A 27,027-nucleotide genomic window follows, 5' to 3' on the forward strand; every position below is an offset into this window, starting at 1 on the left:
ATTGTTCTTTCATCACACAGGAGGTGCTACAGATCGGTGGGGAAAGATGGGAGCAACCTGATGCACAGATGAAAAAGCAACTCTTTAAAAAGAAAGAAAGAAAGAAAGAAAGAAAGAAAGAAAGAAAGAAAGAAAGAAAGAAAGAAAGAAAGAAAGAAAGAAAGAAAGAAAGAAAGAAAGAAAGAAAGAAAGAAAGAAATGTTAGCAGTTGATGCAGAGCGGGTAAAGAGGTGCTGCCCAGCTATAAAGAAGTGTCAAATATCCCCACACTAACCCTTGCTGTTTAAAAGCCCTGACGAAAAGTTGCTGGGTTTGGATACAAATGAGGGCAGGCGGGAAGCATATGGGAATTTCCTTAGAATTGTTTCCAGTGACACAACGTGGCCAAAGAGTTCCAGGCCAGAACAGATGATCTGGCCATCCTGTCTGACCTCCCGCATAGCATAGGACACCAATGCCAACCAGCGCCCGCACGCTAAACCCAACAACGGAGAGCGAGGTATCACAGCCCACAGCTGCCTGGACTCGGATGGGTGACAGGCAGAGAACAGGAAGGACTGAGGCGCCCAGTGCTGGAGGCCCATGCAAAGGCAGGGAAATGAGTAATTCAGTGAGGGGCTCCAGACAATCTGGCAAGAAAGCTGCACCCACATGCAGCAGGGGAAGGGTGAAAAGCTGAACTGGTTTCTATCCAAGCCCTCTCTCCGAAGTAAAAAGTCGGACACTGGACTGCGGCATCTCTGTGTGCTGGATTCTGCTGCCCACTGCAGAGTCCCACTGCAATCAGTGAGGCTGCTCACGCATTAGTCACCCATTTTACAGATGGCAGAATCTTGTGCTGAAGGAGTAATGACTAAGGAGGCCAAATCCTGCCCTGCCCTACAACTTTGCTATCCCACGGAGGCCGTAAAGGAGGTTAGGGGACAGCCCCCTGGTTTTATGAAAATCAGTCACCCAAGTCCTGGCATGGAAACACACTGATTTCAAGCCGCCTCGATTCTTCATTAAAACAAAATACCACGTGTCGAGCCTCCTGGAGAGCAAGCCCATGGCATGTGCAGCAGGGTTAAGTTGCAGCCCATCCTGTCTGAATGCACCGCACGCAGCCCAACCCCAAGGTCCCTGCGCTGGTCCGGAGTGTAAGCGTGTGGGAACGAGCAGACGGGGGCGCAAGACACTACCCAAAGGACAAAGCGAAAAAGGTAGAGGGAGCGGCTGACAGACAGGAGAAGCTCTTTGTTCCTATCCACGTCTACACATGGAAACGGAGCTCAGACAGAGCTTTGCTGTTAATGCTCTGTAGGAGTTTGCTGGCGCCTCCCTTTGCAACGCACACGTCAATTGTCCCTTGTTCCCTCTGATACATTCAATCGTGTGTGCGTCCAATGCGGGTGTATGGTGCCTAGCACAACGCGACCCCGCTCCCAGATCGGGGCCTCTAGTTGCAACCACAAAACAAAAACAGAAATAATACTCAGCTCTTTCCAAGGGCATCTCAGCCACAGGGTCTCCGCAAGCAGGTATCATTCTCCCCACTGTACAAGGCAGAGCTGGAGGCAGAGAGAGCAGTGACTTGCCGAAGGCCCCCAACGAACCTGACCTGGTGGTGGTAACACTGGGAAATTCTGGGTACGCCCCTCCTTCCCTGGGGTATGCAGAGATTAGCCTATGTATGACAAATCTGTGCTTGCTGTAAGCTGGTTACAGAAATGGGGTCCTGAAAAGGTTAGCAAAAAGAACTGTTCCTATGCGTACATACACCTGGTGCTGCTCTGGAAACAATCCTTTTAAACTTTGCAGCTTCTCTAGTCCCAGCCTCTGCTGGGGATGAGGGGTGTCCCCATCCTGTTACATTAATCCTACCTGTTCCTGAGCAAAGCCTGAAAACCCACAGAGTGAGTCTGGCTCTTTTCTGTTGGCATTTTGCATTGCTGCAATTTTGGTCGCATGGACAAGAGAACCGTGTTGCAAATCTGGAGATCATTTAATAAGCAAATTGCCTCAAATATTCCCTCTTTTATGGGGAATAAAGTTTGGTTCCAACAGGGATCTATGTCTGCCATGAAATTCAACACAAACTCGTTCTGCTCATTAGGAAACATACACACGCACAAGTTTTTATTTGCCCAAAGAGTTACCATACCAAAATAGCAGGCATCCGGTTTTTTGTTTGTTTGTAGTTTACAGTATTCAAAACAATAAGAAAAGGAGTACTTGTGGCACCTTAGAGACTAACAAATAAATTGGTTAGTCTCTAAGGTGCCACACCTACTCCTTTTCTTTTTGCGAATACAGACTAACAGGGCTGCTACTCTGAAAACTGTTCAAAACAATGTAATTAACCTGAAATGTACATAGATTGATTTTTTTTTTCAATGGGGAGAAAAAGATTGGATCCCGTTCTTAGTAAGTGATCTGCCATCAGTGTGAAAGTGATTTGTACCATTATCCGTGAGTGAATGTCAACCTTAGAAACATCTTTCATTTTCCTTGCTGCTGCTGCTCGGTTTGAAATGCTTTTTGAGATCAGAGAAGCTGAAGGAGTTTCAATGTGTTAAAGAGGAAAACTGGGTCTGCAGAAGCTAAATATTGACAGCAGAGCCAGTCCTCCAGTTCAATGCTCCGCTCAGTGTCCACTGCCCTCTCTGCAAATTTCATCATCAGCAGAGCCCGTTTCATGTCGATCCAGTTCTGGAGAGCACCGAAGAGGGCTTCTTCGTGGTTAAGAGGCTGGTCTGTTAAATCTTTCCTGGGACCCCAGAGCAAACACTGCAGGATCCATTTTGCCTCTGTGATGCAGACGCGTTTGATCGGGTCTGCTTCCAGCAACAAGTGAGCAAGCTGCTGGAGCCCACGGGAGTAAATGGAAAGGTTGGGGAGTTGGGGGAGGTCATCTTGGCTGTACTCCTGTTCCCTGAGATGGGCCCTCACCTCAAAAGGGTTGGGCTGGTGGAGAAGTTCATAGATGAGGATGCCCGTTTGAAATTCATCGAACTTTTTGTACTGAGAGGCCGACACAATCTCCGGGGCCAGCCGGGCCTGGTTCTTTTTCAGTTTGGAGTCCCCGGCCCCCGGCTTTTGCTTGGCCTTCAAAAAGTTGCTCACAATGAGCCTGGGCAAGTGCTTTTCGTCTTTGGTTTTACTGCAGCCAGTCAGAGGCTTGCAGTGAACTAGTAGCAAGTTTTCCAGACAAAGATCTCTGTGTACGATGCCATGCTCCTTTAGATGCTCCAGGCCATGGCAGAGCTGGAGGAGCAGGAAGCACACCCGCCGTTCGTACGCCTCTGGCTTGGTTTGATGGCAAGTTGCCGCATCCCTCATGAAGTCGGCTGTGGTTTGGTGCGGCACTTCGCGGGTGATGACGACCACACAATCCCGTTCGCTGGCAGAGTGGGAGAGGCCGGGGCCATCTGGAGGAGAAGTGCTTTTTGCGACGTCAGAGGAGAGCAACATGCTGAAGGGCACAGAGGCTACGAAGTGTCCACAGTCCTGCTGGATGTTGAAGTGAACTGGCACCGAGGGGCTGTGGTACGAAGCAGACACTTTGCATTCTTGAGTTTTACAAATCTGTGAAGAGAAAACAAGAGATAACAGGGTGGGTTAGGATGGTCGCTCACCCAGTCGCCAACTGCTTGGCAAAATGTGCTCCAACAGCGGTGCCTCCAGCTTAGCAGGAAACTGTTCCTTTAGGGCATAACATATGGACATTAGGACGGCCATACTGGGGCAGACCCATGGTCCATCCAGCCCAGCATCCCGTCTTCCGACAGTGGCCAATGCCAGAGTCCCAGAGGGGATGACCAGAACAGGGCAATCATCACATGATCCTTCCCCTGTGGCCAAGTCCCAGCATCTGGCAGTCAGAGGTTTACGGACACCCAGAGTGGTTGCATCCTTGACCTTCTTGGCTAATAGCCATTGATGGACCTATCCTCCATGAACTCATCTAATTCTTTTTTGAACTCGGTTATACTTCTGGCCTTCACAACTTCCCTTGGCAATGAGTTCCACAGATTGATCGTCCATTATGTGAAGCAGTCCTTCCTTTTGTTTTAAACCTGCTGCCTATTAATTTAAATCAGGAGGCCCCTGGTTCTTGTGTTATGTGAAGGGGTAAACAACACTTTCCTATTCACTTTCTCCACACCAGTCATGATTTTCTAGACCTCTATCATGTCCCCCCTTAGTCGTCTCTTTTCCAAGCTTTCTAATCTCTCCTCAGAGGGAAGCTGTTCCACCCACCTCATCATCTGTGTTCCCCTTCTCTGTACTTTTTCCAATTCTAACATATCTTTTTGGAGATGGTGCCCAGAACTACGCTCGGTACTCAAGGTGTGGGTGTAGTGGCATTCGGATATTTACTGTCTTATCATCCCCTCCTTTCCGAATGGTTCCTCACACGCTGTTCCCTTTTTTGACCGCTGCTGCACGTGGAGCAGATGTTTTGCCGAGAACTAGCCGTGATGACTCCAAGAGCTCTCTCTTGAGCGGTGCCAGCTAATTTAGGGCTGAGGAGTCCAGGGCTGTATGTAGAAGAAGATGGGCAACAGCCTGTTGTCCCTGCTCAGAACGTGTTTTCAGCTCAGAGGATTCACCCATCTTTCCCTGCCCCGCCTCACCTTTTGTGCTCACCATCCTTCTGGCCAGCAGCTTGATCCACCTCCAGTTGGCTCCCGCTGGCCAGAGGGGCAGAAACAGGAGATGGGAAAAGCACGCTGAGTTTCCATAGCTGATGGAACACAATGGCTTCACCGGGTAATCGTAAGGAAAGTCAGAGACAAAATACCCAGCTTAAAATGTAGGTCTATGAACTGTTTGTTCTATTGGCCACTAAACTGATCATAATACCTAGTGCTTTACAGACAGCAGCTAATCCTCAGAACACTCCAGAGGTATGGAAATATGTAGCATTATCCCCATTTCACAGACAGGGAAACAAAGGCTAAAAAGTTGATGATACAGTGATGTCATGGGACCTGGGTACACGCACTCTTCTCCTTGGACATGGTTAAAACCCCATTCTGTCTTGCAACAGAGGCACGATTTTAGCTATATTGAACCCAGGTCCTCAGACATGACTGATTTTGTAGTGAAGACAGGATCAGAGTGACCTGCCTATAGACCACAGAGGACTTGAGGCCACTTTTTCAAAGGTACTTATGTCCCAAAGATATAGACAGGTGCCACTATCCGGCCATTGGTGTGCAAACTGGGATTAACCTCAGGAGTTCCTGCCTTCCGGGGTTACAGTCAGAATACATCTCACTCCCATAAGCCCTAAAACTATTTTCACTGTTCCTTCTCCCACCACTTTGTTTCACGTCTGCCTTGCACGTACTAGTGAAGCACTGAATGGTGGCCAGAAAAGCCGGCGAAAGGCTCTGGTTTTGGCACGATGGACAATCTAAGCAGCTAGCAGTACAAAGGCAGCTCAAGTCAACGGCCCAGCCTCACGACAATACTCGTGACAAAAAGAAAAATGAGGCCCACAAAGAGAAAACAAACGTCAATGGAGGACTAGGAATGACTGGCAGAGAGAAGAACAAAAACACCGACACAAAACGAAAAGGGAGAGCATTATGTAGGTTCCTGGCCCACCACCCCAGTCAAAGTTCACATAAACCTACACTAAAAACTTTTTTTTTTACATTTTAAACTTTCCCATTGTGACAGCATGAATAACTGCAGGAAAATAGGTTTATCGTAGCAACATCCATTAGCTCTGCAACAATTACAGGCCTCTCAGCATTTCCATTGTAAGCCCTTTTATTTAGGGATTTATTTAGACTTCAGCCATGTGAATTTGCTCTGGGCTGGAACTTAGCACAGGAGGTTTCAAACCCTGGAGCAAATTTTTCTCTCTTGTAAAATGTGTGCAAACCTGGACACGACATCAGTTTTGCCATCTAAGTTAAAACGAGGGCAAAAATAACTAAGAAAGACTTAGAGAGCGGAGATTCTTTTGTGCTCCTGACAAAATACTTTAAAACTAAGATTCTGCAGGGCATTAATTCTAGTGACAGAGTACTGTGGGAAAGAGCTATTTAAAATCGATTGTTTTATTTCTCTTTTCTAAGTAAAAAGGGTCTGACGTGCCTGCACATTTATGCTGTTAAAGGATGGTTTCAAGGAAACTAGCCCATGGATATATTACAAATTAACACATGACCCTACAGAGCCTTAGCATCAAAGATCTATAAAAGGAAGGACAGGGCTTTCAGTTTTTATATTCAATCAGTTTGCTACTGTAGGTGTATGTATGCCTTTTGCTATTCCTTTGTTATGTATTCTGTACAGTCTAATAATTCTGTTATAAGCAGCATACAGAAAAACGATATGGGCATTTCTTTTTTTATTGCAAGCACCTGCTCATCTGCTCAGTAATTCTACTACAACTTTCCCTACATGGCACTGCAATCCCAGGGACATTTTGCACAGACCACCAAGATTAGGCTCCAATCCCGTTACCTTCACTCCCAGTAGAAGGGGTTATAGGTCTGCTCACTGGAGTATGAATTCCTGGAGTGAACAGAGGCATCGAAATCAAGTGTCAATTTGGAGAATGTGTTCGGGTTTCTCCTGTGTAAATCATGCCAGTTGTGTGTAGACAGATCACAGAACTGTGTGCGCGCCTGGTATGTTTTAATACACGGTGGGCATGACAATGAAAGATCAAGATAAGATCCTGTCTCTGGATGAGCACTGTGTGCCTGAACAAAGGTATAAGCCAAGGCAGTAAGCATATTTTGGCTTGATTTCCCAGCAGTCAGTGTGAGCCCAGACGAGTGTGTGCACACAAGTGCTCGCACATGCCTGTGTGTGCTATAATCAATGCCATAATCAATGCCAAGACCTCAGCGCAAAGTTTTGGCTCTGACTGCTCGGAAGACACTTGGCTCAGCTAAACCTTTCAAACTGTCTGGCTTGTCCACGTCTAATTTTAACTGCAGGTCTGTTGCCTCTTTCCTGTTTGAAACCCTGTGCAATACTACAACAGGCATGGAAAGGAACCAGACAGCTGCTAAGCCTCTCAATTACCATCTATCAGTCACATTCTAATAATGAAAATGAAAGGACTCGGGAAAATTGCTGACGCACACTTTGCACTAGTGCACAGCAAGGCTACCTCTGTCTACTCTGGATCCGTACGGTCTGCGAGGATCACAGAATGAATGCACATTCGAGATGGGGACACAAGTACAGTCCTGCTATGTAAAACAGAGTTGTTTCCTTCTTTTACAACAACTCCCCCCCATGGTAAGCACACACTGGGACTAAGAATCAAGTCAGGTTGTACAAACAACGGAAAGGTCTAAATTCTTCTTAGCAAATCAGCCCAGGGTGAACCCATTCTGTGCTATGCAACGAAAAGGGCTATTCCAGTCCACTGTACAGACTTTTCTTTGGAGGCGGAAAAGGTACAAATGAACTTGCACTTATGCACGGTACAGTAAAACCTTATGCACGGTACAGTAAAGGTTCTCTTTAAACCTTTCCACTGTAAGCATTGATCTAGGGGTGTTATGACCAGCATTCAGTCTATAACTATATTCTGCCTACTTAAAATCCTCCGGTTAAATGGGATGACGAAAGGTTGATTTGTTTGGAATGTTAATTGCAAATGTATCTTTGCCCCTTTTCAACTAAAACATCCTTGGAGTTGTTCTCAGTCTGTGCAACTCTCTAGGGTAACACTCTTTTTTGGTCTGAGCATTATTTTCTCTTTAAAAAATAATGGTAGCAGAACAGTATGTGGCTGGCGTTAAGGGCTCTATGGTTATGCTGTAACCCTGTCAGGTCAAATTTTAAGGCCGCTGGAGTGATTTTACACACATCGCGAGCTGGGGATTACTTTATATACTTCCTGAGAATCTGAGCCACAGCTCACTGAAGCCACTGGAAAGCCACCCGTTGGCTGCTACAAGCTTTGGACCAGTCCTTATATTATGTTACCTTAACTGTGCCTTGAACTCTGCAGGGCTGTAGGCTGGGAGTACCAAAGAAGCCTAAGGGAGTTAGACACCTTATGCTCCTTTGAAAATCCCAGCCTAGCAGAAGGACTCTATTACACAGAGCTAAGCAAGCTTGCAGGCTTGCGACAGGCAGAGGCCCTCAGGATCTGGGCTCCCTTTCTGCAGGCCTTAGGGACTGTACAGAAGGGGACAAACATCACAACTATACAAGGAGAAAATTCAGCCCTCCTCCCCAACACTTGAGTGCTTTGGGATGTGTGTGGAAGAGGGGCTGCATCTGTCTCAGATTAAGAAAGCTGAACTTTCTAGTCTAAAATCTGTCTTTCAAACAGGCACACTAGGATACGTGAAAAGAGACAGGCCAGTTTTTATGTTAAGCGTGTAAACTTTTTATTTAGATGGTAAGTAAAGATCTCTCTGTCAATTCCTGTGGTTCATAAGGTCTTAATACACATGGTGCCAAGATAACCTGTAGACTCAAAGGTGTCTCGGACAGACGCTGTCAGCCAGAAAGGAAACAGCCTTTTTTGCGACTTTCAATCAGCTTGTGTATGTTGGAGGCAGACAGGCCTAGCACAGAGTGAAAAGCGATCCTCATCACTATGCAATAAAGAGAAAATATTGTGCTAACTGAAGACCAAACTACGGCTACTATTTCATTGTAAGTCCCTACCAACGAATGTGTGACTGGCCTTCGTTACAACCACACGAAGAATGCTTTCGCCGATATGAATTTAGCAAGGGAAAGAATGTTGATGACTTATGAAGGGATTACTTAAACACGACACCCATTTCTGCAGTATCACCTTGGTTAACTTTGATACAGACAAAGCCAACCATTCATAAAAGATGACACCATATTCTGATGGCAATTTACCAAGGTTTTACCATATATTCTAATGTCCAATCTTAGCTTACACCCAGAAATAGTCGCAGCATTCTAAACAGACCGCATGCTCTAGAGAGGAGAATTCAGGCACTCCTGCTTTCCAATCTAGCTCAGCTGCTGACTTCCTCTGTGGCTGTGGATTGCCTCAGTTTCCCCAACATATAAAACAGGTATATTATCACCTACCTCACAAGAGTGCTACGGTTGTAAAGAACTTGTAAGTGCTAAGTATTATTAGTGAACACCAATGGCACTCTCTGAGGAACACTCAGTTATGCAACAGCTGTCCAGAAACGAATACAGCAGTGAACCCTCGTGGAATTGCATATTTGAAGGATTACTGTCTGGAAGGTAAAGCTATTGGCTTATACAGCTGTGCTTCACATGCTATCAAGGCCTGGAATAATTTCCCAGGAATGGACTTCAGTGGACCAACACCCAATTTAGTCCAGAGGGTATATTCCTGTTCACTACCAGGTAAGTGCTCAGAGAGACAGCAAAAAAGCCAACACAAATAAAGTAAACGTACCTTCACCGCATAGGTGCTGGAAGGGTCCTTCAAGCAAGTAGCACAGTAATAGATGGCATCCCCAGAAACACAGCAGGGCTTGTTGCATGCCAGCTTAAAGAGAGACCAGTTGTTCTCATTGAAATGCAGTTCATTTTTCTGATCACGCATAAAACAGTCTTCGCATTTTGCAACGAGGCGGCGCAAGGATTCTGCATAAAGCCCCCCTAATTTGGCATACACCCCCTCCTTGCTGTCAATGTTGAGGAGCAGATTACGGAGCTGAAGGCTGGAGACTGAGGAAACCTGGCTGGACGCACTGAGCGGAGAGGAGGAAAATGGCTGCAGGTTTCTGTTCTGGACGCAGGTGCTACTGCTTTTGTTTGAAGTCGGACCCCAATGGCCGTTTCCTTTGCAGGCGTTTTCTAGAGATTCAGAGGAGGAGAATGAGTGGTGGGTGCTTCCCACATAGCAGAACGGGGATTCCCTTCGGACGCAGACGTTGCTTTCGGAGTGACTGATGTTCAGTCTGGGGCTGGTGGGATTCGCTGTTCTACCCAGAGGGGCTTGGCCCCAGAAAAAGCCATCAGGTGATGAAACCGCTCGGCTTACGGTTTTCTTCTGTGGCAGAGGGGGTGGCTGTAGAGGTGTGCCCAGAGACCTGTCCTGATTGGAGCCTGCAGGGAAAGGAACAGAAGAAAAGATCGGCTTTTCAGTGCAAAAGGGTGAGTGGCTCTGGTCAGATGATTGTCCTAGAAGACACGACGACAATAACTGGCTTTATGAAGCCGTGCCCCCCGCTTGTCCCTTATTAGCCTGGATGCTCCTGCTGTAAAACACAAGATGAGCTCTTCAAAGGCACAAGTCACAGTCAGGCACCCTTACAAATCAATCAATGGGAGTTAGGGGTCTTAGTATATAATTTGCCACCCAAATGCCGAGTAATGAAACCAAAGCGATAGACGTTATGATACGCATCATCACGTCCTCAATCCACGCCATTATAAGCCTCCTCCAGCTCCTATGAGTTGTTGTGTCCCCCTCATTTGGAACACAGCAGGTGGAAAGCTCGTCTGTGTTTGCTGCAGGAGATCTGCTGTACAGTAAGTAGCCAGAGCGGAGGCTCAGCACATTAGCAGCTCCAAATAGGGAGGTTCCTAAGAGAACAGGAAAGGTGGCTGTACAGGGAGCTTTGTACCACAGCCAACAGCCATCGCCAGGAGGTGCAGGCTACCCTCATGGAGTGATAATCAGTTCAGTGCGGAGCACATGGACTCAGACTGTTCCCATGAATGGCAGTGGCAGGGCTAGCCTGCGCGAGGCCTGATGTGGCCAGCTCCTCACGGCACGTCACCAGGGTTACAAGCTTCGGCCTCAGCCCTCGCTCCGGTTGGTACCGGCAGTCCCGGGCTCCCACGCCCAGCACCACTCACTTCAATGGAGCTCTGAACAGACATTGGGGGGGGTGGGGCTTTCCGCACACAGCAGGGCTGTGGTCTACATATGCACGCTGATGCATGCCTGGGGCAAGTAGGGGATCAGAGGTGGGTCCACAGCTCTCACCCATCTTGCATGGTCCATGGAGCCAGCTCAGACCGTGGTGGGAAGCTCTGGGACTGATTATACCTTCCTTGCAGGAGGGAATAACTGTATGGGCAGCTGGGAAATACGCACGGGCCACGTGGCTTACAGAGAGCCGAAAGGAAACACGCCATCCCCATCTCCCCACAGCCTTCCCAAAGGCAATGTACTGCTGTAACCACCTGTTCCTCCCGCCAATCCGCAAGAGCATGCGGTCACCTCCTCCGGCACCAGGCAAGGAGCAATTCCCCATGGTGTTCTGTCCCCAACCAGCATACTCAGGGCTGGTCAGCCTAGAACAGAGCTGGCTCATGCCAGCATCAGGGGCTCACATGCCTCTCAGCTGTGAACAAACAAGAGGCAAAGTTTGGACAATTACTGTCAAAAGACCTTGATCGCGCACAGGGTATTGTAATGGAGAGTACAGAGATGTAGCAGAGATAATTTAGCCGGTGTTTCTCTATCTACTGTGTGATGCAGCGCCAAAGAGAGCAGACTTTTACAGCAGTATTTGCGTTTTACAGGGGGGATAGTGTATGGTACCCATCAGCAATATACTGTTCCTATAGAAACATTTAATACACTGCAGTCCAGGAGCCACAGCTCAAAACTCCAGTTTTACACATGAAATCTCAATCGCTGGAGCAAAATGCCCTCTCAAGTACCTAGACTGGCTACTCCTCTTCACATCTAGACTTCTAATTGAACGGAATAAAAACGTGCCAGTCTTTGTTGCAAGCCAGCGAGTTAAATCGTAATTACGTACCTTGTGGAGACTGTTTCTCAGGTTTCTTGAACGTCAGGTTAAAACAGCCCCAACAACACTTAAGCATCATTTGCAGGGGTCACTATATATTGTCATTAGAAACCCCAGAGAAAAGCACAGGGGTGCAAAGCACAGCAGGCTCCGTTGATGTATTTTTTCCCTTATCTGCATGCCTTTTGCCCCCTCCTGAGAAATGGGAACCAAAGATTGCTGTCAGGAAGGGTTAATTTAATTGATTTGAAACAGTATTTTCTCTCTGTGTTTGCGTTACAGGCATCTGGTCCCCTCTGACGTCCCAAAGAGATCCCCAGCTTATACCCCGTTGCCTCTGCATGGAGGAAACCTTCCATGTGCAGCTCTCCTTCCCTTTGTCTGCAAAAGGGGCTCGGCTGTCTATGCAGCAGCATTTCTTGCCCCTTAGTCAGGGGTCTAAGCTGGGGGAAGAGGGTGGAGACAGGATGGGTTGGAGGAGGAGTGGGCTCGCTGGAAGCCATGCAAGCCCGGCCGTGCCCCTGGGAAGTTACTCAGAGGATAATACAGCCTGAAGCTTTATCATCTTTCCCACAGGGCTCTTCCCCCGCACCACAGGGAGGCCCTGGTAGCCTGGCACCACATGAGCTGCACTGCTACGGGAACCTGGGGTGGGCAGGGGGCCTGGTGCAGAGACACAGAACCTCCAAGCCTGGCTTCCCACAGGACCCTAGGGCCTTTCTGTGGGAGGTGTACATAGCCCCTTTCAGTGGGACCATGCGGGGTGCAGGTAGGGAACAGTGTAGTGATTATCTCCGCCTGAGACCCCTCCCATGGACTTTGTTGTGGTGGGAAAAGGTGCTCTTGGAACTCTCCCTGGGGCACTAATGGGACATCGACACTGCAAAAAAAAAAACCCCAAACCACACAACCTCACAGCAGTGAGACTCAAAGCCCGGGCTCCAGCCTGAGCAGGAATGTCTGCACTCCTGTGTTTATTCCCATAGCAGAAGCCCCATGAGCCCGAGTTAGCTGACCCACACTCTGAGACTCGCTGCCGTGGGGTTTTTTTTTTTTTTTTTTTTTGCACTGTAGCTGTATCTTAAGGCATTTCTTAACTCGCTGTGGTTACAATGACTCGTGATGTTTTTAAAACCTCAGGAAGTTCTACACGATAGCTGGCTTTGAAATGCAGATGTGAACAATATGATTACACCCAAATCCAATGCACGTTGCCAATTAATTAATTATTGCAAATCATGCATAATGGAATATCTACAGTGTAAGTGACTGAATCGGATTTAGTCAGGGGTGTTTGGAAGGAAGAGGCTGACATTCGATGGTAGTTTGAAGAAACACTGTGCAAGCTGCCAAACAGTAGTAAAGCTGGTCTATGGGAAATAGCTAAACTGTGAAGTCACTTGAGAGGAGTTCAGAATGAAATACTGAAGGATACTTGTTCGGCAACAACTATACAAACAAAGCCGGTTTAGTTTTTATGCCACAGTAACTCAGCAATTAAACAGGCTAGGCAAGGCAGAAGAAAGGAGAGCCTGACTCATGTTCCCCACTGCACTGTAGATTAAGCATTGTCAGAGTGGCGCGAAAGAAGTGACACACTGAACTCCACAGCTTGCCCCACACAGGACAAGCCTGGAGGGGAGGCACAGGGATTCAGCTGACTCCACCCTGCTGCAAAGTCCTCCACTGATTCACTCTGCAAAGTCTCAAACCTATTTGCTTTACGAATGGAGTTCTGTCCACATGCCTCAGCTGAGCCATGGGCGCGCACCAGATTGTGGCTCTTGGCACATGGCTCGTTTCAGTCAGCTGTACTTTATGAAAGTTTTCCTATCTCGTTAAAACTGGCCAGGAGTAAGGCTGGTCGTTTGTCATGGGGGAAAAAGGGAAAAGTGTTTGATCACAGCCAAAAAATGTAAGAGTAATAATTATCGTTTAGAAAAGATGAAAAATTACGGCACAGGATATCTGAATATTAAAGTGTCATGGGAAATTAGGAGAATAAATATCTGTACTGACAATATAAATATTTTGAAATAATTTAATACTAGGTTAAAAACTTCCTAAACTGCATAGCCCTCTACCATGTGTGTACACAGAGCCAGATCTGTGAAACCTCATGGCAGAGTTTTGCTCATTGTGAGCAAGGCAGCAGTAAAACCTGTTTCCTCTCTGAACTTGGTTCCTGGGTTCCAATGCTGACATTAACAGATCATGTGCAGATTATCAAAGTGAAACACTGGCCACATATTCATGAAGGCCTTTTTCTAGAAACAGAAATTCATACAACTGGATGACACAGGAGACTGGTAATGAGAGAGAGCACCTTTCACCTGTAAGTTGCTGATTCAAGTGCAGCTAGCAACAGTGCTGTTATCTTTGATAGCCTTTCCGTGTCCTGTTTGAAGTAAATTTAGCAGTCCCGGTTGTCTACTTCACAGGTGCATCCCCCACCATAAGTACTCACTGGTAATCCCATTGGCCAATTTAGCCAAGAAGCCGAAGGTTGAATGGCCACAGAGCGTGAACCATCATTGCAACCCTAGAGATCGTGCAGCTAGATCCCAATGAAGGCACATTGATGGGGCAATGTGAACATTCATTCACCAGGGCTGTAAATCCAGCAGCTTTCTGGATTCTCCGGATGGAGTACAAATAGGCCACCACTTTTCTGGAGGAAAATCCATTTCTGTATTGTCAAAAAGAAAAGGAGTACTTGTGGCACCTTCGAGACTAAAATTTATTTGTAAGACAGCTGCTACTCCGATTTCTGTACTGATGATTTTAAAATGGCTAACCAACATGGGGCATGTTGACTTACATGCTCATATGTGTATGGGAAAGCAAACTTCAGAAAGAGAAGGCTTCCCATTCACTTCCTTTGTGAAATGCAGGAAAAGGTTTCCCTACCAGGGAGCGTTTGTGTCACCAGCCACCCAGATCACTTCTTTAGGGCAGGAATCACCACCCTGCTGGCATCCTCCTCTCACTGGTGGTCTGGGCGTTGTGAATCAGGCTGAAGGACTATTGGCGGAGATCTAGGAAGGTAAGCACAGGGCCTACCTGCATTATGCACACTTGGCTGTCCTATTGCTAAAGAATTCACTGCGGAGCCCACGCCTTCCAATACATTTGTGCTCCAGAATTCAAGCGTGCATTAAAAAAAACAGAAGAGAGGGTCTGATTCATTGCTCCGCCTGGCCACCGGGGAATACCCCCAGCTGGTGTATGCTGCAAGAATGACTACACAGCCTTTCTTGCAGCCCGCAGCATGGAGGCATGGCCAGTGTAGGAGGCATTATTCTGGGGAAGTTCTCTGGCCTGTGTTATACAGGATGTCAGACAAGATGATCACAACAGGCCTTTCTGGCCCTGGTATCTATGCTACCCTCCAGCTAATCTTGGCTGCTAGATGGTCTCATGGGTGCTGTTGCAGCTGAATGTAGTTTAGATTACTATAATCACTTATTAGTTATATGGCAGTATTGCCTAGAAGCCTTGACCAGTGCTAGGTTCTGGACAAACAAGTAATGAAAAGATAGTCCCTGCCCTGGAGAGCTTACAATATAAGTAAGGTAGATCAGGCCTGAGGCTGTTCTAAACTGAGCCAGGGGCTGGCTGGGAACCCAACTAGCCCAATAATCCGGGGAGCCAGAACCTGCTTAAAACCACCTTTGCCTCACCCTGTTGGGTCCTGTGTTGGACAAAGCTCGGCCGCACCCAGGAATCTGGCCCTAGGTTTCTTGCCCTTCTGATTGTGAAGAAATCCTTCAAATAGAGTAAACCAGTGCAGTTAGGTCTGCCTGAGTCTGCAGACAGCCGAAAATCAGAGTTCTGAGAGATGTGACCTGCCCCATTCACCATAAAGGCAGCTGTCAACTTTGAAAGCTAATGATGCACATTTCAATGTCCACATGGTTTTCTATTTCACTGTAAAGTATTTTAACATCCAAACAACATGCTGAGTCCAAAACCGTAGACTGCCTTAGACCTTTCCCACATGCTGTAAGGGTCCATCTGGGCACTGCCTAACCACCACCATCTCCAGCTTTCCCGTGACTACTTCCCTAATAGTCTCTAGTGCAAAATTGAACCACGCACTGAAAATTCAACGTGCATAGGCAGAGTAAAATAAATCAAATTTACTATCCAGTGCCTGGCACAGAGTATACTGCACTGACTGGACTGTCCACTTCAAAATGTTCTTTAATCAGTGCCTCATTCTTTTAATTTATCTGAAGCTAGGGCAGAGCCTCCAACAGATTGCACCAGACCACTGCAGAATGCATGGATCTTGCCACTGAATTTTTGGTGAAGCGTGCCTGGAAATCAACTGGATCTTGATTATTCCTGCTCTGGCCAATGAGTTCTGCTCCTCATTTACATTAGCCAAAAAAAAAAAAAAAAAAATCTCAAACATTTATTTTAAATTTCTTAAGAAAATTAAAATTCCTTGTGTCACTGGAGAGAACAAGGAAACCACTTTCCCCTTCTGTTCACATCTGACAGCTATAGGTTGAGAGAGCATAAGTCTGACATGTAACATGATTTTTCTCTTTTATAATTTCCTGGCACACTCTCCCTCTTAAATTCTGAGCTAGGACTGGAAAAATGTCATTTCCAGACAACTAGGTCTGAATTTTATTGCTATGAATTGTTGCTTCTGGAGAGGCAGAACTTCCATTATATGAAGATGGCGATTTGCAAAGGAAATAGTTGCTGGACTGTGTAATGTGTCAGTACATGTCGAAGTTAAATAGACTTAGGGGAAAAACGACTTGGTAGAATATCTGCTTTTCAAAGAAAATCCAAACTAATGAAAGAGGGCACTTCCCCCCTCCTTCAAGAAATACTTGTGCGCGCCATGTTGTGCTAACCCCTTTCCCTCTCGGTACATTTGGTGTCCTTTAGTAGAGCTATAACTCTGTCACCCCTGCAACCCACTGAGGAAATCACGTCAAAGATGAACGACCCTCTGTATCTTTGATCCTGCAGCATGTCCAGCACGTCTATAGATTGTCCTGGGAGGAGGTGTGGGATTGGCTGGTCTTGAGTCTAAGAAAAACAGCAGGAAGAACGATTTTGGCCTTGGCCAAATAGATTACAGAAAGTCTGCTGCTCTGACTCAGCCCAAGTTGTCCAGAGAGAATCAGTAAGAGTTAGGAGAATTGGACAGCTCAGAGGCTGGTAACAGGACACATCCTCTTTCACCTGAGATCACCAGCTTCAAACCCAGCACTAGTCTTTTGTGACAGAGTGTAATGGCTGCCTGGTGGTCCGGGACTGTGAAGACAGCAGGTGGCCTTCCTCTCCGACCATCACAAGCAGCTCGGTCATCCTTGCCGGCAGGCTCAGCAGAGGGGGCACAGGCCAGAGCCTGCTTACACTGACATCAACTGAAGCGTTGCCGCTGACTACAGTAGGAGCAGCATTGAGTCCCACATAGGTATGGAAGCTCAACTCCTCTCTAGAGCTGTTTCCTCCAGGCCAGGGCTGAGCTATACAGTCAGAGACCGGTGCAGGGGAAGCTTGTGTTGCCGATGTTGTACTTGTTCTATGGTCCATATACTACACAAACAAGGGATCTCAGCTTTTGGGCTGTGGGTAGCCCCTTCCATGAGCCTTACACACACACACACACACACACAGAAAAACAGTTTAATTACCTCCATCACTGGCAGTCCTTGTGTCAGAGTTGAGGCTTTCTGTGGAGCCAGCCACGAAGCTGACGTGGATCCCTTGGAAAGGTGGGCCGAGGCTCTCTTCAGAGCCATTGCTAACCTTCTCCAGCTCAGAGCTACTCTTGTTCATTTTCAAAGCGTGCCTAGAAAGTTAAACAACAAACGGAATCATTGCTTGTCTGGGGAAGACGCATCGCTGCACCGTTCGCAGACAAACATCAGCCCGATTTGGTCTGACCTCTTGTTCCTGCAATAAAACCAGGGAGGCAGGGTTGGCCTGTTCATTACTGTAGAAGCCATACTTGGGCACCTACACACACACACTCCACATGTATTACCTGCCCAATACAGAACGGACACGCTTCTCCTGCAGTCGGGATCTCTCTTCGGGTAGGGTCTCTCCAGCACGACCACGCTGTCGCGGAGGAGGTCAGACCTGGCCTGCAGGCACAAGGCCCAGGTGTGGAAGGCCCTGGATCCAGGGGGTACACCTGGCTAACATGGGCCCTCGTGCATACTGGAAAAAAACCTCATTTTGTTATTGCCCTTGTGTGACGAAATGCAACCCCTGTATTCACACCCTACACACTATTGTAATAATCTTTGTGCAGAATTGGTCTTGTGAGGGATCATTTGAAAACTAATAATTCACTGGTCAATAATATGATGAAATGTACGCAGCAACATTATATGTAAAGTTATGAATTCCCCTGAATGGTTGTTGGTAGCCCATGTTCAAATCCACGCAGCCCTGTTTAGGCAGAACTGGTCAAGCAGGTCTCAAACAAAAGGAATGTGTGTTTACCTCCATTTACATATATGTAATAAACAAGGTCCTTGAGCCAGCAAGGGGGAGACAAGGCAAATCTACATTTTAGCAAACAACAGCATGAAACCTCTTTCACCATCAAACTCCTTTACTCCAACCTCACAGCGGGAATGAACTTTATCTAGGGGTAACCCTCAGGAAAAAGCATCTCAAAGGGTGATTGGACTACAAAAGTGAGGGGCAAAACCACCCCCAGTTCTCTCTCCCTATCCATCTCTCTCCTTTTCACCTAAGAAAAGGAAAGAAACAGCTGCTGGACTTTGGGAGGGGATCGTGACCTCAAACTTGGTCAGCAGTGTTACTGCGAATTTGCAAGAATTTCACTTTGAACCAAGTCTAGTTTAAGATTAGAAAGCTGCTTCTCTTGTAACCATTTCTGATTGCCATACTTGTACCTTATACTTGTACTCACTTAAAACCTGTCTCCTTTTAGTTAAGTAAACTTGTTTTATTCTTTAATTAAAACCAACCTAGTGTCAGGAATTATTTGGGTAATTCCATTTAAGGTAGCAGGCTGTCCTATATTGATCCCTACAGAGGGGCAAGGGACCCAATATATCTGGATTGTCCAGGAGAGGGCTGGACAGTGCAGAACATATGTTTTGGGCAGAAAACCCAGGACTGGGAATGTGTCGGGGTCTCCCTGTAAGTAGTCACCAAAGGCTGCTGGAAGCCGGAGTGTGGTTGGTGTTTGTTAACAAGCTGCTGGGGTCAGGGTGTGACCTGCAGGCTGTCTGTGAATGAACCAGGTGGGAGTTACAGCAGCAAAGCATTGTGGGGCACCCCAAGTTGTAGGACAGGGCTGACAACACCTCACTGGTCTGCACCCTGGAATGTCATAGAAGCGTTGTTTACAGTATACCAACGTTATAGTTTAGATGAATAACTTGTAGCTTTGCGCGGCAAAATGGAAAGATTTACAGACTCACAGTCCACGGGTAGCGGTACACACATCAAGGCATAGTGGACTTTGTAAATGAAAAAAAAAAAAAAAAGAGTTGTATCGAAACCCACTCACTGTCAGTAAAATCTCCACCCCAGTCCTGGAAGCTGGTGTCAAAAAGCCTTTCAGTGCCGACACTCTGACATGGCAAACCTTTCATTGTCAACACAGCGCTACAGGGAAAGCTTCCAGCTTCCCAGCTCTGGCACAAGAACCTCCCTGTGCCAGCAGGTCAGTGCAGGGAGTCAACGCGGGCATGAACCAACGCCTACACACGCTGTGCTCCAGCACTCAGAAACCAACGCGCTGAACAACAAACAACTCCCTCACTCTAGTCTGCTGCCCCTTTCACCCGCTAAAACTGAGTCTGGGCTCCTCGACCACATTGCGTCACGGCTGACTAAGCCCTGGCAGTGTCTCTAAGGTCAGTGTCAGTCCACACTCAGAGTTCAAGTCCTGTATGGACAGAGCAGATGGCACGAGTGTGGATCTTAAACCTGGCAGATCTCAAAGTACTTTACAAAGAAGGCGAGTATCACTAACCCCATTCTACAAACGGGGAAACTGAGGCACTGACCTAACACACTATCTGTTACTGATTCCATATCTCCATAACTGTGACTGGCTCTTGGGTCTGGCACTGAAAGCCGCCTTTGTACTGATACTGCTTAGCAGGAAGCAGAGTCTTCTCACCTATTTTGAGACAAAGGAAATACTGCACAGAAAATAAAAGCATGAAAAAGATGAAGACTTAAAAAAAAGTATTTTCAAGTGAGTTCCATTATTTTCTAGGCACATTTTTATCTAGAAACATAGAAGCGTTGTTTACAGTATACCAACGTTATAGTTTAGATGAATAATTTGTAGTAAGGCACAAACTTTTACCTATTAACTTTCGTTTAATGCAAGCAACACCCATGCCTTTTCTACATTTTTTCCCCTGGCAAATAATAGAACAGACTTGGAAGTTGCTCATTTTACAATGCTGCAAATGCATCCGGCTCTGTTACCGTTCATAATTTCTGACTGTATCCCGACAGACTGGTGAAGGTTAGATTATTTGGAAGTAATTGTCAAATGAAATTAAAATGTAATTGTTTGATAAAATAGAATATTTCTTAAAATCAAAATAGGATAACACGTCATTTACAAAAGGAGAATTGATTTCCATGGTGCCTGCTGCCTGACGAGTTAAAAACCCCTAAATAGTCTTTACCTTTCCTACTGGGAAAGCTGAATAGCTATTAAGAAACCCACAACAAAAAACAAACAGATGTTTTCCTACCATCCTGAAACAGACCAGTCACACAGAATTTCTCTTCTGCATTGCACCAATGAGGCACTTGGAGGGAATGCAGGGACTGTTTTCTATATGGTTACTTTTTCTTTAGAAAAACTCTGAGCACAACAAATGGTGTAAGCTGTCTAATTTTTTCATGCTTTTTAGAGAAGGAGAGGGAATGCTTAATACAGTCTTCTTCTAGCTATGCTGACAGGAAAATTGAAGAAAAGCACAGGAAGAAACCGTTGTCAGACTTCTCGTTTTGTAGGAGCATGCCTGATCTAAAAATATTAAGGGGAAGTTAAGGGCTGAGTTCACCCTGGGCATAATTCCTCTAAAGACAATGGCCACATGTCCAGGATGAATGTGGCACATACAGTTTGTCATTGCAGCAGGCTTCTTCTAGGCAATTAATGAAACTTCAGGGGTACCTTATAATTCACAATTAAAAATTACACTTACGAATTTAAATTAATTTACAATAAAACACGTAAAAATATCCACACACACAATATGTGTATTTTTACATTCATTGTAAAATACCCCCTCCCCAAAACTACTAAAACTTAGCTGGGCATTTCTGTCAACAACATGATACTCAGACACTCATGCACACAGGCACGCACACCCGTGAATCAAGACATTATTTTAATCAATAAAAGCACCAGAAGTCTAAGTGATATTTTGGAAAAGATCCAAAGGAAAAAATGTTTAAAGTGTAAGATTAGACTTAAAATTAGACTTAAAATTAGACTTAATTTCTTAATTTGTATAGAAAATAAATAAATGTCTTATTGTAACACAATCATGCTTTTAAAAATAAATTCGAAAACAAAGCTATTTAAAATCCTTCCTTTGATTTTTTTTTTTTTTCAGTCAACAAAACCAAAATATGCATAGGTGTCTTACCATCCTGGTACAGAATCTGAGATTATGAGATCAAACTTTGTTCAGCAGGGTCCAATGTCCTTGCAGACAGCCACACCTATTCCTTCAACACACTACAGTGACACAACAGAGTGTTCTGAGCCACCATTTTGGAACGGAGTGATCCTGTTGCAAAGGCAGTTGCATTCGCACAACCCAGCATTGCGGTGAAGTCAGATGTACAGAGAGCTTTCTATTTCCTCCCAGTACCTCAGTGACTTATGTAAAATGCACTTCCTGAATAGGCAGAAAACTGAAATAGAAATTGCTGCTTCCCACATGGCATGCAGCTCTCAGTCTCAGATGTGACTGCTAGGGCAGTGAATGATCTCCAATATGATCTAGATGTCTCTGCTCCACATCCCCCTCTTCCGTAACCAGGGTCCAAAGAACAGCTCACCAGGCCAATAGGGTCAGAGCCAAATAATGAAGGATTATACAGACTATTTGCAGAAAAACATAGGGCCAAATCCCTTCACTCAGATACAATTTCCATTGAAGTTAATGAAGCTTTGCCTAATTGAACTGGTCTGAACGCTCCCTGCTCTTTTAGGATATGTTCATCACCTGCCTGTTGCTGTTCCCTGGATGCTATTCCCATCGAAGGAAAAAGATGCCGACAATGGTTAGTCTCCACAGAAGGAACAGTTACGACCATCTAGTGAGTCTCACCATAGCACAGCCCACAGAACGTCACTCAGGGCTAGATCGGATTTACAAAAAGTGATTTAGGCACGTAACTGAACGTTCAGCACCTAAATCCAAAACTCAGGTCTTCAAAACCCCAGCTCAGCTGCTCCCTAATCCTGCAGGTGCCTAAGCTTCTGCCAATAAAATCCCTGCAGTACCAAAAATCTGCCACTGGGCACGTGCACAACTGTCTTGGTCCTGATACCCGCGCACCTCTCTCACCCTAAGCCCCAGCGGGATCCTCAAACGAGGTGTCCCCCCATCTATCCTACTGGTGGGGCTGCTCTGGAAGGAGTGCTCCGACAGCAGCCAGCAGTTCAGGCCTCGTACAAAATGGAGGAGGAAGTGGTGCTGTCTCCCCCCCGCCCCCCCGTTTACAACTTTTCGCCCCCCGCTTGAGCAATTCCCCCTCCCCCTCCCCAATCGCCCACCTCTCAGGAGTGTGCCCCGAGGCATTCCAGGGCGGGTGCCTTTCAGTCTCTCTCACCGAAATCGTTCCACAGTGCAGAAAGGGCAACTCACCGAGCCGGGGGAAGGGACAGCATGGCTGTCGCCCATTGGTTGTGGCACTCACCGGGGAGGCGAGAGACCCATGTTCAAGGACCCGCTCCAAGGGCTATTTCATTACCTGCAGTAGAAGAGTTCCGACGGGACAGACGAAGAGAGCCATAGCCCAGGGTCAGGGCGCTCTCCTGGGAGCTGGGAAACGAGGGATCAAACCCCTGCAGCTAACCCCAAGCCGCCGCCTCCAACCGAGGCTCAAACTCCTTTCGAGGGGCGGGGCTGAGGCCACACCCCTCTCCTGGGCATCTCCCATTGCCTGGCTTAGGCACCCCGCTCAGCTTGCTGGCTTTTGGGGATCCCATTATCAGGTGCCAAACTCTCCCTGTGCATTGTGCCGGGAGCATGACCGCCCCCCAACTTGGGCTTCTGGATTCCATTCCATGGCAGGGTGCCTAAATGCTATGTTCTGCAACACAGACCTCAGCTCCCTTTGTGGGTCTATCCCTCAATGAGCAGAACTTGGACAAAGATACCCATCTTCATTTTAGACTCCCAAGGAGGGAGAACACCATTTCCCTGGGCAAACTGCTCCAACGGCTAATTACCTTCACTTGAAAATTTCCACCTCATTTCCAGTTTGCATTGGAAACTGGTCTGTGGTTTAGTTGCTGGAACTAGGGGTGCTTGGGAGCTGTGGCACCCCCCCCCCCCGGCTTGAAGGGGTTTCCATAATGTACAGGGTTTACAGTTTGGGTCAGTGGCTCTCAGCACCCCCACTGTACACATTTTTCCAGCACCCCTAGATGCGGAGCTTGCTTCTGATGATGAGCTTGGAAAGGCTGGAGGGTTGTTTGAAGGCCAGATAAGGGGGTTCAGGAAAGATTTCTTTCAGGATGGGGTCCCCCACTGAAAATGGGCTGTAGCTGTTTGATGATACCCTGTATGCGTTCCAGGGTGGAGTGGTAGGTGACAACTAGGGGTGTGTGGTCGATGAGGTTTTATTTCCGTATTGAACCAGATTCTTTCGGGGTATTTGAGAGGCCCATTCCATGATGTGAATTACTTCCCCGGTGGAATGTCCTTGTTTGGTGAAGGTGGTTTTCTGTGTGTTAAGGTGTATATCCCGGACTCTCTTCTTGGAGCATGTTCTGTGGTATCTGCGTGCCTGGCCGTAGGTAACAGATTTCTTGGTGTGTTTGGGGTGCATCTCAGAGGGTTTCAATATAATCATAGAATATCAGGGTTGGAAGGGACTTCAGGAGGTCATCTAGTCCAATCCCCTGCTCAAAGCAGGACCAATCCCCAACTAAATCATCCCAGCCAGGGCTTTCTCAAGCCTGACCTTAAAAATATCTAAGGAAAGAGATTCCACAACCTCCCTAGGTAACGCATTCCAGTGTTTCACCACCCTCCTAGTGAAAACTTTTTCCTAATATCCAACCTAAACCTCCCGCACTGCAACTTGAGACCATTACTCCTTGTTCTGTCATCAGCTACAACTGAGAACAGTCTAGATCCATCCTCTTTGGAACCCCCTTTCAGGTAGTTGAAAGCAGCTACCAAATCCCCCCTCATTCTTCTCTTCCGCAGACTAAACAATCCCAGTTCCCTCAGCCTCTCCTCATAAGTCATGTGTTCCAGACCCCTAATCATTTTTGTTGCCCTCTGCTGGACTCTTTCCAAATTTTTCCACATCCTTCTTGTAGTGTAGGGCCCAAAACTGGACACAGTACTCCAGATGTCCAGTTTTGGGCCCTATACTACAATGTCGAGTAGAGGGGAACGATCACATCCCTCGATCTGCTGGCAATGCTCCTACATATACATCCCCAAATGCCATTGGCCTTCTTGGCAACAAGGGCACACTGTTGACTCATATCCAGCTCCTCGTCCACTGTAACCCCTAGGTCCTTTTCTGCAGAACTGCTGCCGAGCTATTCAGTCCCTAGTCTGTAGCAGTACATGGGATTCTTCCATCCTAAGTGCAGGACTCTGCACTTGTCCTTGTTGAACCTCATCAGATTTCTTTTGGCCCAATCCTCTAATTTGTCTAGGGCCCTCTGTATCTTATCCCTACCCTCCAGCGTATCTACCTCTCCTCCCAGTTTAGTGTCATCTGCAAACTTGCTGAGGGTGCAATCCATGCCATCCTCCAGATCATTTATGAAGATATTGAACAAAACCGGCCAGAGGACCGACCCTTGGGGCACTCCACTTGATACCGGCTGCCAACTAAACATGGAGCCATTGATCACTACCCGTTGAGCCCAACAATCTAGCCAACTTTCTATCCACCTTATAGTTCATTCATCCAGCCCATACTTCTTTAACTTGCTGGCAAGAATACGGTGGGAGACCGTGTCAAAAGCTTTGCTAAAGTCAAGGAACAACACGTCCACCGCTTTCCCCTCATCCACAGAGCCAGTTATCTCGTCATAGAAGGCAATTAGATTAGTCAGGCATGACTTGCCCTTGGTGAATCCGTGCTGACTGTTCCTGATCACTTTCCTCTCCTCTAAGTGCTTCAGAATTGATTCCTTGAGGACCTGCTCCATGATTTTTCCAGGGACTGAGGTGAGGCTGACTGGCCTGTAGTTCCCCAGACCCTCCTTCTTCCCTTTTTTAAAGATGGGCACTACATTAGCCTTTTTCCAGTCGTCCGGGACTTCCCCCGATCGCCATGAGTTTTCAAAGATAATTGTCCATTGTCCTGTAAATACTAGAGTCAGGCAACAATGCTGTCGCTGTGAGGGATGTACAGAGAAGTGACATCCATGATGGCAAGGATGGTGTTCTTGGCTGTTAATGTTGTGGAGTTTGAGGAGGAAGTCGGTTGTGCCCTGGAGGAAGCTGGCCCTTTGGGTGGTCAGTGGTTTGAGGATGGTTTCTCTGAGTCCCAATAGTCCTTCCGTAAGAGTGTCGCAGCCAGATACAATGGGCCTGCCTGGGTTCCTTGCTTTGTGTATTTTGGAAGCATGTGTGGACATTGCGGCTCCAATGGTGGGTAAGATGAGCTGCCTAATTCCAAACCCCTGGTCTGAGCTTGGGGCTTTGCCTAAGCTGCCATGTCCACCCTGCTGTTTTTAGCACATGAGCTGAGCTAGCACAAGTCTGTCTACCAGCGCTGGGAATCACACTTCCCAGCTGCAACATAGGTATTCCCTAGGGGTTTTTCACTGGTTTAATTAATTTGGTTTCAGAGCCCACCTTTACTGAAACAGGTACAGCTTTGAATATAGAGAAGGCCTCAGTTAGTGGCCTCCAATGTTAACATGAGAGACGGACACATTTCATAATACTAAGAGAGAAATCCTTTTTGGTTTCTATTTCTTCAACTTGTGGACATTTACTTTACCCCAAAGGGGATTTTGCAGGACTTTTTCTTAAATAGCTGCTTTAAAGATTGGACCTAGAGTGATCAAGACAATGTTGATAAATAACACAGGAAGAAAGAGAAAGTAAGAAAAACAAACAAACAAAATCCCAGGACAAAATTGGTTGATATTTTTGCAAGGCATTCTCTTGAAAGGGGGAGGGGGGGAGAGGGGGAAATGAGCTGTACACAACAAAAGAGAAGAAACAGCCCGAATAAATTAGCCAGCACTATTCCTCCAGCGCAGCCGTGGTGCAATTACTACATGAAAGGGAGCATTGTGTTGGTGCACGTTTGTCCACCTTGAAACATTCATACTTATTAACCTCCACCCCCTTCGCTGCTGCAGCAGCTGCCTTCCGTTTCTGTCAAGGTGCGCAACCCACGAAAAATCCATCAACCCACAAGAGATAAGGCAAAGAATTTCGCAATCTCTTTTCTTCTAATATTGCAGTGTCGCAAATGTAGCCCAGAATGCAAGCACTGTGCAAACGTCAAGAGACGTGAGCACACCTGAACACGGGGCTGTCTGCAGTTATGCGATATGCCTGCACAGCAGCTGGGGGCCTGCTTCCCGGAGCAGGCAGACAGACATGCACTGCTCTATGGGAGTTAGCACGCTGAAAATGGCAGCGTGGCCACTGCGGCATGGGTGATGGCTCAGGCTACCACCTGCGTACATACCAAGGGGGTTGGGTGAGCATGTAGTCAGACAGCTAGATCGAGTTGTGGGGAGGGATAGCTCAGTGGTTTGAGCATTGGCTTGCTAAACCCAGGGTTGCGAGTTCAATCCTTGAGGGGGCCATTTAGGGACCTGGGGCAAAGATCGGGGATTGGTCCTGCTTTGAGCAGGGGGTGGGACTAGATGGCCTCCTGAGGTCCCTCCCCACCCTGAGATTCTATGAGTCGTTGCTTGTCCTGCCACAGCAACACTGCTACTTGAGGCCACTAGCGTGCGCAGAGCAACTGCCCCTTGGTCTACCCGCGCCGGGAAGCACGCCCCCCCCCGGCTGGTGTGCAGACATACCCTTGGAGACCAAAGGGAGCCCATCGCAACTCTCAGGAATGGGAGGTGCGAGTTCTAAAGTAT

General features: G+C 47.0%; 1 protein-coding gene across 3 annotated transcripts in view; it reads right to left on the minus strand.

Moving 5' to 3' along the window:
* Positions 1–2,091: 2,091 nt before the first annotated feature.
* Positions 2,092–27,027, minus strand: part of PRAG1 (PEAK1 related, kinase-activating pseudokinase 1) — a 44,850-nt gene continuing 19,914 nt past the window's right edge. For all 3 annotated transcript variants that reach the window (XM_073340337.2, XM_073340336.2, XM_078852422.1), the window contains exons 4-6: positions 17,375–17,532; positions 9,392–10,047; positions 2,092–3,567 (exon numbers count right to left, since the gene is read on the minus strand). In XM_073340337.2, the coding sequence (XP_073196438.1) occupies positions 2,527–3,567; positions 9,392–10,047; positions 17,375–17,532 (1,855 nt within the window). In that variant the 3' untranslated portion in view covers positions 2,092–2,526. The remainder of the gene's footprint in view (positions 3,568–9,391; positions 10,048–17,374; positions 17,533–27,027) is intronic.

Source organism: Lepidochelys kempii, chromosome 4 (genome assembly GCF_965140285.1).
Source record: "Lepidochelys kempii isolate rLepKem1 chromosome 4, rLepKem1.hap1, whole genome shotgun sequence".
NCBI classification, from domain to species: domain Eukaryota; kingdom Metazoa; phylum Chordata; order Testudines; family Cheloniidae; genus Lepidochelys; species Lepidochelys kempii.